We start from the raw sequence: 13,500 nt of genomic DNA on the forward strand, positions 1-13,500 counted from the left end.
TGTTCAGTTTGGACATCCCATTTGAGGAAGAGCATAGATGAATGGGAGAACATTAGCAGAAGGACAGCCAGAAGGCAGGGGCCTTGAGTTCATGCCATGTAAGGATTGGAAGCATTTCGGGGGATTCATCCTGGCAAAGAGGCCATTAAAGTTATCTAGAAGTAGAATGAGCTGCCTTGAGAGCTGTTAGGATCCTCCTTCCTGGAAGTCTCCAAGCAGACATTGGCCAACTTCTTCTCAGGTGTGTTGTGGTGGAGAGTCTCTGTGGGGAGTAGTTGGGACAAGATGGCCATTGAGATAGCCCTGCCCATTCTGGAATTCTGTTTTTTTGTAATGGAGTGTCGCTATACTGTGATAAATTTTGTATTCAAGGAATTTTTAAGATGGGAAGACTTAGATGAAGTCATTGCAACACAAACAGCATCAAAGCCCAAAGACCAGTACATTAGTCATTTCCAGTTGTAGAGCTAGACCACAATAACGGAGACAAATTTATGTTATTTACATAGTAAAGGTCACAGTAGAACAGGAAAAAGTATGATATGGGTGCTCATATGGTAATGTAGGTATTTCAGGAAAGGCATAAGAAATAATAGGAGTTTCAGATATATGTTAAGTTAATTACAGGCTCTTAGTATTTTGTTTCAGCTTCTGTGCTTGTTTTTTTTTCTTGTATAGAAATAAAATGAAAAATGATAATTCATTGAGTTAATCTCCAACTTAAAAACCTTTAGCAACCAAAGTATCAGAGGTAGAAAGGCTTTAGAAAGCATGTAGTCCAACTCTTTCGTTGTATAGATGAGGAAAAAAGGCTCAATGTAGTGATATTTTGCACTTGCCTAATGTTAGAAGTTAGTATAAGAAATATTTTCTTGCTTACCAATCTTACCTCCCCATCTAGTGCTTACCGTAACAGTGCCTCATACCAAATAGACATTTAATGAATATTAGTTTGATTAAACTAGAAAGGGAGCTCCTTGAAATCAAGGATTATGATTTCTGTTGCTTTATCCCCTTCACAACAACACAGTTGGAAAGGGGTCAGAAACTCAGGACAGGAACTTTGATGAAATGAGATACAGCATTGAAATTCTTCTTGGTTGTCTGTTCCACGGCACAGTGGAGCAACCGAGACGCCTCAGGCTGCCTGGCTGCTGTTGCGCTCGTAAGCCACCTTTGGACAAGTAGCATCCTCCTTGTCACTCTCATCTACCCATTAAAAACCAACTAAGAATTCGTGGCAATGAGGGCAGTGCAGAATAGACTTACTTTGGCTCCCTCCCCTGCCCTCGTTGAATTGGACAGCTGGTTTCTTCTCTTATTGGAGACCTGGAGCTTATTGTTCATGACTCTGGACAGACGCTCTGGAGGGAGTATAGGGTTCTAGTGCACAGACGCTTGTGGGATTTGTATAACATGAAAGCATGAAAAGTCATGCTTATAATCTTAGTGTTTTCTTCTTAGACTTTCCTTTCTTAGAAGGCAGTAATATACTTAGAAAATATATAAACATTAATAGAGCTCCCACAATGTGAGTTACCTCTCAAGTGAAGATGGAAAAGATCCTGCCTTCTGGGATGACACACACAACCTGAGGATGTCCTAAAAAGTCTTAGAGCAGTTTTAAACTACTACAGCTTTAGGGACTTTTGGGGTACCCTGTATACACACACTTAAAGGAGAAAAAAAACCAAACACACTCTTTTTGGGAAGGCCTCTAGAACAAGCCCAAGTCTGTGACTTTCTCTCTGTAAGATGGAATTCAGAGCTATTAAACTTGATGAAAACTTCTTCTTCCCCTGTTATTTCAAGAAGTAGAATTAAGCATCCAAATAGAACATAATTGCTCCCTGAGGAGTAGAGAGCTTGATCAACTTTTTATTCTTTTAGATTCCTAGCAAAATTTTAGATCATTGAACATGTAGAAGAGCAAGTGGTGATGATAGTGAGTCAGCTTGACTCCATCAAGACAAGGGCCTGCTAGGCTAACCCCAAAGATGTATGCTACCTTAACATTCTTATGAGTAAGTTGGGTCAGCCAATCACAACTTTGCAAAGCAAATTTGCCAATGACATAAAACTAGGAGAGAGAGCTTCTGTGTTGAATGACAGAATCAGGATTAAAAACAATATCAGAAGGCTAGAATGGTTGTTATTGAATTGTCTTCAGTTATGTCTGACTCTTTGTGACTCAATTTGGGGTTTTCTTGGCAAAGATACTGAAGTGCTTTGCCATTTCGTTTTCCAGCTCATTTTATTGATTGAGGAAACTGAGGCAAGGAGGGTTAAGTGATTTGCCTGGGGTCACACAGCTAGTAAATGTCTGAGGCCAACTTCAAACTCAGGAAGATGAGTCTTCCTAACTCTAGGCCTGGCATTCCATCCACTGTGCCACCTAGCTGTCCCCTGGCAGAATGGTGGGTTGAGTTTAATAAGATGAAATTTAATGGGGATAAATGTAAAGTCTTTAACTTAAGCTGAAAAAATATGCTTCACAAATATAGAATCAAAGAGACATTGCTAAGCTGCAGTTCATCTGAAAAAGATCGACAGGTCTTAGTGGGCAGCAACCGTCAATGATATGGAACTGAAGAAGCTGAGATGATCTAAGATACTCAGGCCATATCTGAAACAGTGTGTTTAGTTCAGCCATCCTTCAGGAAGGATAATGAGCTGGAGAGAAGAATCTTAGTAGAAAACAGCTAAGCTAGGCATTAAAATCATTCCATATGAGGATTGCTTAAAGGAACGAGGCATTTTTAGCCTGGAGAAGAGAATACTTAAGGGAAGACAGGAGAGCCATTTTCAAATGTTGTTCTGAGCCTCAGAAGACAGAAGGTGGAAGTTACAAAGAGACATATGTAGGCTCAGTGTAAGGAACCACTTCCAGAAAACCTCCAGGTCTCCGTGGGAGTTAGTCCCACTAGGGGCATTCGGACAGAGGCTGTGTGGCCTCTTGCCAGGAGTGTCGTTGAGAGGCTTCCCATGTAGCTACTGATTGGACTAGATCAGGGGTGGGGAGTCTATGGACCTGAGGCCACACGTGGCCTTGAAGCCTCAGGTTCCCCACCCCTGGACTGAATGCTTCCTGAGGGCCCTTGCAGCTCTGAGATTCTTTGATTCTTTCTTCTATGTCTTTATCTGTCTTTTCTCTGGAGTTGGGAAGATTTCAAGGTTTCAAGAACAGTACTGTAGGTACTGAAAAGCACAGTGTGGAGCTTTCGTTTTGAACTCTGAAGCCCACTTTGAGGCTAGGAGCAGATATGGGCAATTTCATTCTCAGCCAGATTTGGGTTTTTTTTCTGGCCATATTTAAGAAAGTTCTGAATAAACAAGAAGACTGTTTTTTTCCATTTACCCTTGCTTAATGACTGTGAATGCAGGTCTGTAAACAGTCAGAACCAAGGTTTCCACTGTTGCTTGTCCATTTATCAGCATGGATTTTTGTGCACTCTGGCACTGGCTGTTCTGTACCTTTAATTGTTGCTTTCGTCAGTGGAAAGAGGCTGTCCACCATCTTGTCTGAGGCAGGCCACGTAGTTTATAGCCTCATTAAACTTTGACCAGAGGATGAAGCGTTTGTGAGTACTCTAGTTGTGATTTATTGTGTGAACTTGTGTACATTAGAGAGACATGCATTCTTGCTGTCTATTTCTTACTGTAACTCCCTGAACTTCTCCTCTAAGAATCTGGATGCTATACCACTTGGTGTATATATATTTAGTAGCGATATTACTTTGTTGTCTGTGGTGCCTTTTAGCAGGATGTAGTTTCCTTCCTTATCTCTTTTAATTAGATCTATTTTTTGCTTTTGCTTTGTCTGAGATCAGGATTGCTACCCCTGCTTTTTTTTTAACTTCAGCTGAAGCATAATATATTCTACTCCAGCCTTTTACCTTTACTCTGTGTGTATCCTTCTGTTTAAATGTGTTTTTTGTAAACAACATATTGTAGGATTATGGTTTTTAATCCATTATGTTATCTGCTTCCCTTTTATGGGAGAGTTCATCTCATTCACCTTCACAGTTATGATTACTACTGTGTCTTTCTCTTCATCCTATTTTCTCCCTCGTTTGTGCTTTTATTTCTCCTGTCTCCCTTTCCCTCTGCACTAGAGTTTTGCTTTTGACCACTGCCTCCCTCAGTCTTCTCTGCCTTCTATCAACCCCCTCCCTTTTCTTTCCCTTTTCCCTTACTACTTCTTCCCTTCTTTCTAACCATCCCTTTCCTTTTCTTTCCCCTTTCCCCTCCTACTGCATAGAGTTCAGGTTAGATTTCTATACCTAACTTAATATGTTATTCCTCCCTGAGCCAAATCCGGCGAGAGTAAGGTTCCGGTGCTTACTCTGCCATCTTGGCTCCTGGAAGCTGCTGTGTACGACATGCACTTTTTAACCAGGAAATTATGAGAAATATATAGAAAGGCATGTAAAAAGAGCACTGCACTAGAATTAAATGCTATTCTTCCCTTTTGCCACCTGCTTGTTGAATGACCCTGGCTAAGTCATTTCCGCTCTTTGGGCCTCCGTTTCCTCCCTCTCTGAAATGAGAGCACTAGACTAGATGGCCTTCTAGTCCTGACATTCTATGATCCTAAGTAGGAACGAGCAGTCTCGTAATTGTGTGCAGCTTACCACCTTTACCTCTCTCACGACTTCAGAGAGCTTTCCCAAGAATACACTTATCTTTGTCTGCTGTATTTGCTACGTTGAGCCATTCATCTACTACCCATTCATCCCACCAGACTTATAAACAATGGTGAGCATTAAAAAAAAAATCAGGAGAGAACAAGGCCAGGTACAATCCATGGGTATGACTGGGGGGAAATTCTTCACCAAACAAGGGATAAAAGTATTTATTAAAGATAAGATGTTTTCAGTGACCTGAAGTTGAAAAGCTTTAGCATTATTAATAAAATCAGTTGCAGCTGGAATAGGAAGGGAAGGCGTCTCTGAACAGGGTCTGGTATGCAGGATGTCACAGTGTCTTAGAATTGGAGAGCTGGCATTTCAGTTGGTCATTTAGACCAACCCCTAAGTGATAGGAATCCCCTTTATAACATGTATGACAAGTGGTCATTCTCAGCCACTGCTTGAAGAGCTCCAGGATAGGGCACCCTGCCACCTCTTGGTCAACCAGTTCCACTTTTGGGCGGCTTTTGTTGTTAGGAAGTGACATTAAACTTCAGCTGGCTTCTTCTTAGCTTCCATCCATTGCTCCACATTGTGCCCTCTGGGGCCAAATAAATAACGTTGTCCCTTCTCCACCTGACAGTCTTCTGAACGCTTGAACACCTCAGCTGTGTCTCACTCAAGTCTTCTCCATCCTAAATATCCTCAGTTCTTCGTGCGTTAACTACTCCACACCTTTCACCGACCTTGTTGTTCTCCTCTGGACACTCTGTGACTTACAGTGTCTGTTAAACTGTGAGGCCCGAAACTGAACATAGTGCTCCAGATGAGCTCTGACTAGGGCAGAGGATTCTGGAAATATTGCCTCCTTGTCCTGGATTTGTCCTTATCTCTATATTCTTGATGTAGCCCAAGACCACTTTAGTTCATTTTGACTGCTACATCACACTGCTGATTTTTATTCAGCTTGCATTCCACCAAAACCCCCAGATCTTTTCAGAGCAGCTACTGTCTGTCCATATCTTCCCCTTCTTGGGAAGTTGATTTTTGCTGCCAAGATAGAGGACTTTACCTTGAGCCCTGTTGAATTTCATCTTATTAGATTCAGCCCCATCCTCCAGACTGTCGAAATCCTTTTGGATCATGATTGTCATCCCTTGTGTCTGCTGTCTCTCCCAGCTTTGGGGCCTCTGCAGATTTGAGGAGTGTGCTATCTTTGAACCAGCCCAGGGCCAAGCATAGAGACCTCCTGATGTGTTGACTGTGAACCATGAACCCAGTCATTCAGCTGGGTCTGAATCCATCTAGTTGTGTTGTTATCCAGCCCACATGAGATTGTGTATCAAAAGTTTTACAGAAATTTAAGTGAACTGTATTCACAGCATTCCCTTCCATTAGTTTAGTTATCTTGTCAGAAAAGGAAATGAGTTTAGTTATGGCATGATCCGTTCTTGATGAAACCGGACTGGTTCTTTATCATCCCTGCTCCCCATTTTAGATGTTCAGCAACCGTATCTTGAATGATGCTTTCTAGAAATTTCCAGGGAATTGAAAATCAAGCTAATTTTTTTAGAATTTTTATTTTAGAATATTTTAGAATTTGTAGAATTTAGAATTTTTTAGAAAAGAAATTTATGGTTTATAGACTATTCTCTTCCCTGGTTTGAAAATGAAGACATTTGCTATTCTCTAACTTTGTCTTCCTCCCATTTTCCTGCAATCTTTCAGATATTAATGGCAATGACTCAGCAGTCATATCTTCCACTTCTTTTAGGATCTGAGGCTTCAGTTCATCTGGGCTGGGTAGCTTTAATTCTTCAGGAGCAACTAGGTATTTTCTTCCTATACTGTGTCCTGAGTTATCTTGGCCATCAGCTCTCTGCCTAAGGAAGGGACAGCGAAAAGCTAGGACTTGTGATTTCATTAGCATAGGAAACTCCCAGATGAGGACACTGCCCCCCCCCCAACGCTGCTTGGTGTCCTCTTTGCTGATTACAGTCATAGAGTCGCCTAGACCTCTCTCCACTATTTCAGTCTGCGTCTCATCTAGGGAATTAACACAAATAAGTGAGACCAAGATCAGGTTGTCAAGGGATGTGAATAAACAATTCTTACAGGAAGGATTATGAACTGTCAACACCCATACGAAAGATTGTCTCAACTCATTAATGATAAGAAACAAATCAAAACAACTTTGAGGTTTTGCTTCACAACCAGCAAATTGATGAAGATAACAAAAGATAGAAAAAATAAGTGTTGTAAGGGCTGAGGAGAGATAGATATACCAATATATGGTTGATAGAGCTGTGAAAACCGTTTTGGAAAGCATTTTGGAATTATGGTCAAAAATAAATAAATAAATGAATGAATGAGGTACTAAAATGTCCATCAGAGATTCTGTTCCTAGGTATATGCTTCAAGAAGGTCAGGTCAGAATTCGAAAACACTCATGGTAGAATATGCTGTCCACATCCAGAGAAAGAACTATGGAGTCTGAATACAGATGGAAGCATATTATTTTCGCCTTTTTAAAAAAAATTTCTTTCTCGTGGTTTTTCCTTTTATTCTGATTCTTCTTTAACAACATGACTAATGTAGAAATGTGTTTAATATGATTGTACATGTATAACCTATATCAGATCAGGGTGAAAAAAATTTGGAATTCAAAATCTCATGAAAGTGAATGTTGAAAAAAAAATAGAGTTAAAAAAAAGGTGAAGTCAACAAGCATTTTATTACTTTATGTTGGGTTGCTGAAGTCTAAGAGAATTAATCATGGCTGGTCTGGGCCCTTCTATGGAGGTTCCAAAAAGAACTCACCAGTAGGAGAAGAGGATCACAGTGGTGGAGAGAGAGGGCAGATGAAGTGTTAGTGGCAGTGTCTGGCAGTGAAACATGGTTGGTCTGAGCCCTTCCTCAAAATGGAGATTCCTGGAGGAATTTGCCAATGACAGAGGGGCTGAAGGACAGAGGGGAGGGGGCAGATGGAGCTTGGTAGCAAAGTGTGGACGGTGAACATGGGAATAAAAGGTCTCATGCACAAAAATATTCATAAGGATCGCTTTTAAAAATATTTTTATTTATTTTATTAAATATTTCCCAATTACATTTAAAATTTTTTTGCCATTTTAAAAAAATTTTGAGTTCCCAATTCTTTCCCTCCCTCCTGCCCCCTCCTCTACCCCTTGAGAAGGCAAGCAATAGGATATTGATTATACTTGTGAAGTCAAAGCACCATTTTTTGTGGTAGCAGGAAGCTGCAGAACAGTTTCTTCTCTCCCCCACCCTGACCCCCAGCTGTAGGGGCTTGGCTAAGCAAATTGGGGTAGGTGAAAGGAAGGGAACATTCCTCTGCACTGTGAGATACAGTGACCCTGAAGAATTCAGAGAAACTGCAGAAAGAAAAACTGAATGTGCCCCGTAAGGTGACCATAAATGACCCAGGTGGGAGACCTTGGGTGTGAAGTACTCTGTGCACTCTGGGGTACAGCCAGGGTGTTGTTGAAATTGTGTTTTTCCTTTTTAAATTCTTTGTTGCACAGGGATGGTTTGCTAGCTAGAGGAAAGGACATTTGGAAATGTAGCTGATACAAAAACAGGATAGTGACAAAAAAATTTAAAACACCCTTGTGAAAATCCATCAGTAGAAACAGAACTGATGAAGTGACTGCTTCTTTGTCTGCTGATTTTTCCCCTTTCTATGTGAAATTCTCCTTGGCTTTTAAAATCTCTTCTTGTTTTATCCACAAGCATTTACAGTTCTCCTTCCTTCTTCCACCATATGCCCCAAAGAAACAAATAGAAAAAAAAAAAGGTGGGGGGAAAATTCATCCATCACCTGAAAATTAGTCAGTTGTTTGAGAAAAACATTTTCTTCCTCGACTGTTTTCCGTGCTCCAGTTCCAGTTTCTGAGCTTGATTTACTGATTACCTGCTTTTTGCACACACCCTCCCCATTCCTGTTTATTCAGTCTGCTTGTTTACCAGCGTTACCGTCCTTTAGCTTCCAGCTGTCGTGAACCCAGCTCTAATAACTCTCTTGCCTAAATCAAGCAGCCTTGGATTCCCCTAATCTCATAGATGACGCATTCAGCTTGTGCTATCTTTTCCCCCATAAAACATAAATCTTGTGTGTCTGACATTTTTCTTTGCTTGGAGCAGCCTCGTGCTGGGGAATAATCAGAGATAGGAACAGGCTGCCATAGGGCAGGGTAACCTCCCCACTGCCTTCTGGATGGCAAGTAGGTCACAAGGGGATGTTTGGGGGCTAGTTAATCCCTGTCAGAGGGGAGAGGCATGCATCATTAGGAGTCAGTCGATAAATGAAAAAATAACTTTCAGTCATCTGTTTCACTTCCGTGTGTGTGATTTGTGGCTATGCCTTCCAGAGCTGCTCTTAAGAGGGTTAGGGGCCTGAAACTTGGGCTGTTTATCCAAGTGCGTTATTGTTTGGGGTTTGATTTTTCTGGGAGAAAGAATTATAAACGGTGAAGTTCTCCAAAGCAAACCCACAATAATAAATCCAAACATAACCACACACTAAAAGCTAGGCCCAAATAACAAATAAACGCGAAGTCTTTGCATCAGAAGGGAAATGGACTCTGAAGCAGACGTACAAGGTAACTCCTCCTGCTCACCGCAGAGAGGGGCCAATGGGCCAGGGAACTCCTGGCTCAACAGTTGACCTCCCCCAGAGCCCTAGGGACAAATAAAGTTGCTTAATTCACCACTTCTTTAGCTTTTGCTTCTGTGAAAGAGAAATAACACCACCCGCCTCTCACCATGCTGTGTTGTGAAGGCTTTTAAAAATGACGTACATAAACCTCCTTTGAGATCCTTAGGAGAAAGGTAGTGTTAATACAAAACGTTTTCCTTGGGGACTTCCAGGAGTTAGTGGTAGATTTCCAAGAGCTAGAACAGCTGGTGTCACCTGGCAGTATCCTGCTTTTGGCTGTAAGGCTGCACCCAGCTTTTCAGAGAGTCCACAAGTAGAAGAAGGAGAAGGATCCTTTGGAACGTGGACTGGGAAAGGAGTTCTCACTGGCCCAATAACTTAAAGAACTGGTTGTTGAATTTCTTTGTTGCCTATTAAAAGATGAAGCGTCACCTACTGGTGTTCCATCGAACACTTCATTTTCCTGATTGCGCTCTAATGCTGAGTGCTGAGAGATGATGACTCTTCTGTAGGGCTTTAAGATTGGCAAAGCGCTTGTCTCACGACAGTCTGGCGGAGGAGGTCTTACAAGGAGGCTCAGAGAGTTGTCACTCACCCAGGGTTACACAACCAGGAAGTGGGAGAGCCAGGACTGAAATCCAGACGTGGCTTTCTGACTCCCAAGTCCATTCTTCTTCTTGTACCATAGTTGAGCGTGGTTGCTTTTAGAGAGTTCTGTGTCATTGGAATTTGGTTTCTTCATAGGCCAAAGTGGGCTCTACTATAAAACTGACCACCTTCAGTGATATCTGATAGGATAGATGACCGATGGAACTTTTCATCTGGCTTGCCATCTATTATCAGTTCTAATTATTCTCGTTACACATGCGTATAACTTGTTTCACTTAATGCTATTTCTCAGGAAGAGAATGGGGACTATACGTATGTGGAAAAAGTAAAGATACCCTTGGATCATGGCACCTTGTTGGTGATGGAGGGAGCGACGCAAGCTGATTGGCAGGTAAGAACAGAGAAGCAGCACGAATAGCGTCTCTGGTACAGTTTCCCAGGTGTAGCCTCAGACTGTGACTTTGGGAAACGCCATGATTTCATAGTGATGGAGACGGTAAACTGATATCACACCAAGCTTGACAGTACTTACTGATTGATCATTGCAGGTAAGTTTGGTGATATGTACGAGGCTTCAGTCAAGAAGTACTTCAGGCCGAGTTCTCTTTAAAGTGCTGAAGGGTGGGTAATGACGGATCACTGACCCTTAAGGGATAAGTGTCTCACGCCGCCCTTTGGTCTATGCTAAAAGACTTGCCGTTTAGGATCCTCCACGTGGGCCTGGGGAGAGTGGCAAGAGGTTGAGATGAAGTCATGTTTGGGGAAGGCAAAACTGTTTCAGTGCTAGAATGTTCTCACTTTGTGGCAGGGAAATAGTAGAAGGTGGGGATACAAGAGTTCATCGTCAGTGTTAGTTTGAACCCTTTCCTCAAATTTCAGCCACCCTGTGACTATCATATCCACTTTAGGGAGGTTAGAATAGCAATGTTCCTCTTTTCTTAAAATTGCCTTTAATGCAGATTATAACTAACTGTAGTTACTTATAAAGTATAGTTATTAATAACTTGTCTGTTTCTCTGTAGCACCGGGTGCCCAAGGAGTACCATTCTAAGGGAGCAAGAGTGAACCTGACCTTTAGGACTGTTTTCTCTGAGCCCAGTGGGATGGATTCAAGGGTGACCTAAGAGCCTTCTGGGAGAAGCTGCCCTTGGAATGAGTCCACCTTTTGGTATCAAGTATTCCAAGGTGGATGTGGGCATGGACATTCGGGTCTCCTAGCAATACAGCTCCATAGGAGATGAGAGTCTAATTGGTACCTTAGCAGAGGGTTCTGTGAAATGGCAGCAAGCAGTTCATGTTTGGTATATGTTTCTTGTGGGAATAGTAATCCCTAAACAGGTCTCAGACTTGTGGATTTGCTGTGTGCAAATTAAAGTCTATTGTGATTGTACTCACAGATGATCTCATCCGTTGGCTTTTCTTTTTCCTTCATTTGTATACAAGGACTATGAATGGATGGATTTGTGTCTGTAGGGGAAAATAGCACATGCTTCCCCCTGTGACTGAGAGAAGTTGAGATGTAAATATGTGTCACCGTCTTTGGATTTCCCTCTGGTCAGACAGCTACTGAAATCCGAACAGAGGCGTTTTTCCTGGGCTGCTTTGAAACTTGCCTTGACTTCTTGACTTCTGTGCTATTGTCATGGAAGACTGTATATTCAGAGTACACTTTGAATAACACTGAGTCATCCAGGCTCCCCGGGCTCTGCTCTAACTAGTCCCTCAAACCTGAGAACCTCAAGCAGCTGATCCAGTTGGCCCGGCTACCCTTGGGCAGTCAGCAGTACATGTTTAACCTCATGAAGAGAAGAGTCATTTCGTGATGTAAGGAGAAGTAATAGGTTGAAATTTAGGCAAGATAGCAGAGCAGATATCCGGGTAGTGACATCTGTTCCTCACAGATTAGCATCCCCTGGAGAGTTGCTGCAGTCATTTAAAGCCAAGGCAAATAGAACCCTAGTGAATACATCATGCCGGGAGCTGTCCTTCCTGGGGGCTGTTGGGAATGGACTAGATTAGCTAAGGATTCTTTCCTCAAATTTCAGCCACCCCGTGACTAAGCTTTTGAGGCCATTGCATCGCTGAGGTTCCCAAAACAGCTGAGGGTTGCTGCCTCTTAGTACATCATAAACACGTGCTTTTGTGAACTCTTGGTCAGGAGAGGCGTGAAAGCATATTTCCAAACCAAGACTGGGAAATCTTTTATGAAAAAGGAAATTAGTTTAAATAAGTGAGAATGGCACAAGAATGTGGACTTAGCTGTTGTGGAAATAACCTCATTGCTGCACTGTCTCCTTTTGATCCCGTCTCCATTCCGTGCCCTTCGGTCTGTGATCCTGGTGCCCGGTATGAAGAGACTGGAGGTCGTTTGGTTTAAGAAGAGGATAGAGTTTGTTGGGCTGTGTAGCCGTTCTTTTTGACATCTCACTGTTACAGTTTCCATTATTTTTGCCATTGGCTTTTATAGGGCATCTTTCCTCCAAAGAATATGAGGCACTTTACAGAACGTGGTATTTTCGAGGGAGATATGAATGCTTTCTGTCAAAGTAAAAGCAAACCTCCACCGTGTTTCCCACTCTTTCTTGTTGACAGGCTAACCAGCATTAGCCAAGCAGCCCACTGGGTGATGGATTCAGTCATGGTCGTTTGGAATCTCCTCTTTCATTCCTGTGGAGCAGCAGACTATACAGGTCTTTCAAGATCCTTCCTGTTGCAGAATCATTTCTTCACATATCTCAGACTGACGGCTGTAAGCTTCACACCTGCATCTTGCTGTTTCTGTTAGAGTGATGCCTACTGAACAGCACTTGTGAGCTCAGGCTGAGTCAGCAGCGAGAGGCGATACTTCAGAGAAGTCTTCAGTGACCGTCCAGTGTCCAGACGGAGCAAGGTGTCTCACCTGCTCTGTTCTTTCCTAGTCGGAAGACATCTGGAATATTGTAGCCATTTATGGGTGCCGTGTTTTACTGATGCATTTCAGTTTTTGGTTTTGTAGTAGGTCGCCCCATCCCACACAGTCCCTATCTTTATTTAAAAAAAAATGACAGCTAAGGAGAGTCCTCTATAGCAGTAAATAGCAGTCTCTAGCCCTTAATCCACTTCTCTGTAGAAAAGAAGGAATCATCTTCCAGCATCAGTCATGTGGAACTATTAGTCGTTGCATTATTGCAGTCAATATACATTCTCCTGACTTTGTTCGCCCTGTTCTTCATCAGTTCATGGTTTGCCATGTTTCTCTGAATCCTTCGTATCCATCAGTCCTTACAGCCAAATTGCGTTCCATTACAAAGTTACACTCTGCTTAGCCATTCCCCAGTTTGTTCACAGTTTTTTGCTACCACAATAAACATGACTAGTCAGTAAGCCTTTATTAAGTACCTCCAAGATGCTAGGCATCGTGCTGTGTGCTGGAAATACAAAGAAAGCCAGCCCCCCCCCCCACAAAAAACAAAGGCCCTGCTCTCAACGGAGAGTCTAATGGAGACAACGTGCAAACGATTACGTACAAACGATGTATGAGGGATGAATTAGAGATGATAGGAGGAAGGTGTGATCCTTTAGGGGGATCTAGAATGGCTTCTCACA

General features: G+C 42.3%; 1 protein-coding gene across 4 annotated transcripts in view; it reads left to right on the top strand.

Moving 5' to 3' along the window:
- Nucleotides 1–13,285, top strand: part of ALKBH3 (alkB homolog 3, alpha-ketoglutarate dependent dioxygenase) — a 49,450-nt gene extending 36,165 nt beyond the window's left edge. For 3 of the 4 annotated variants that reach the window (XM_021009757.2, XM_021009758.2, XM_021009760.2), the window contains 2 exons: nt 10,208–10,306; nt 10,938–11,311. In XM_021009757.2, coding sequence (XP_020865416.1) covers nt 10,208–10,306; nt 10,938–11,039 — 201 coding nt within the window. In that variant the 3' untranslated portion in view covers nt 11,040–11,311. Of the gene's footprint in view, nt 1–10,207; nt 10,307–10,937; nt 11,312–12,507 lie in introns of those variants that run through there. The other variant, XM_021009759.2, reaches the window with a different exon arrangement.
- The last annotated feature ends 215 nt before the right edge of the window (nt 13,286–13,500 follow it).

This window comes from Phascolarctos cinereus, unplaced genomic scaffold (assembly GCF_003287225.1).
Source record: "Phascolarctos cinereus isolate Bilbo 61053 unplaced genomic scaffold, phaCin_HiC Scaffold_9;HRSCAF=440, whole genome shotgun sequence".
Lineage (NCBI taxonomy): Eukaryota > Metazoa > Chordata > Mammalia > Diprotodontia > Phascolarctidae > Phascolarctos > Phascolarctos cinereus.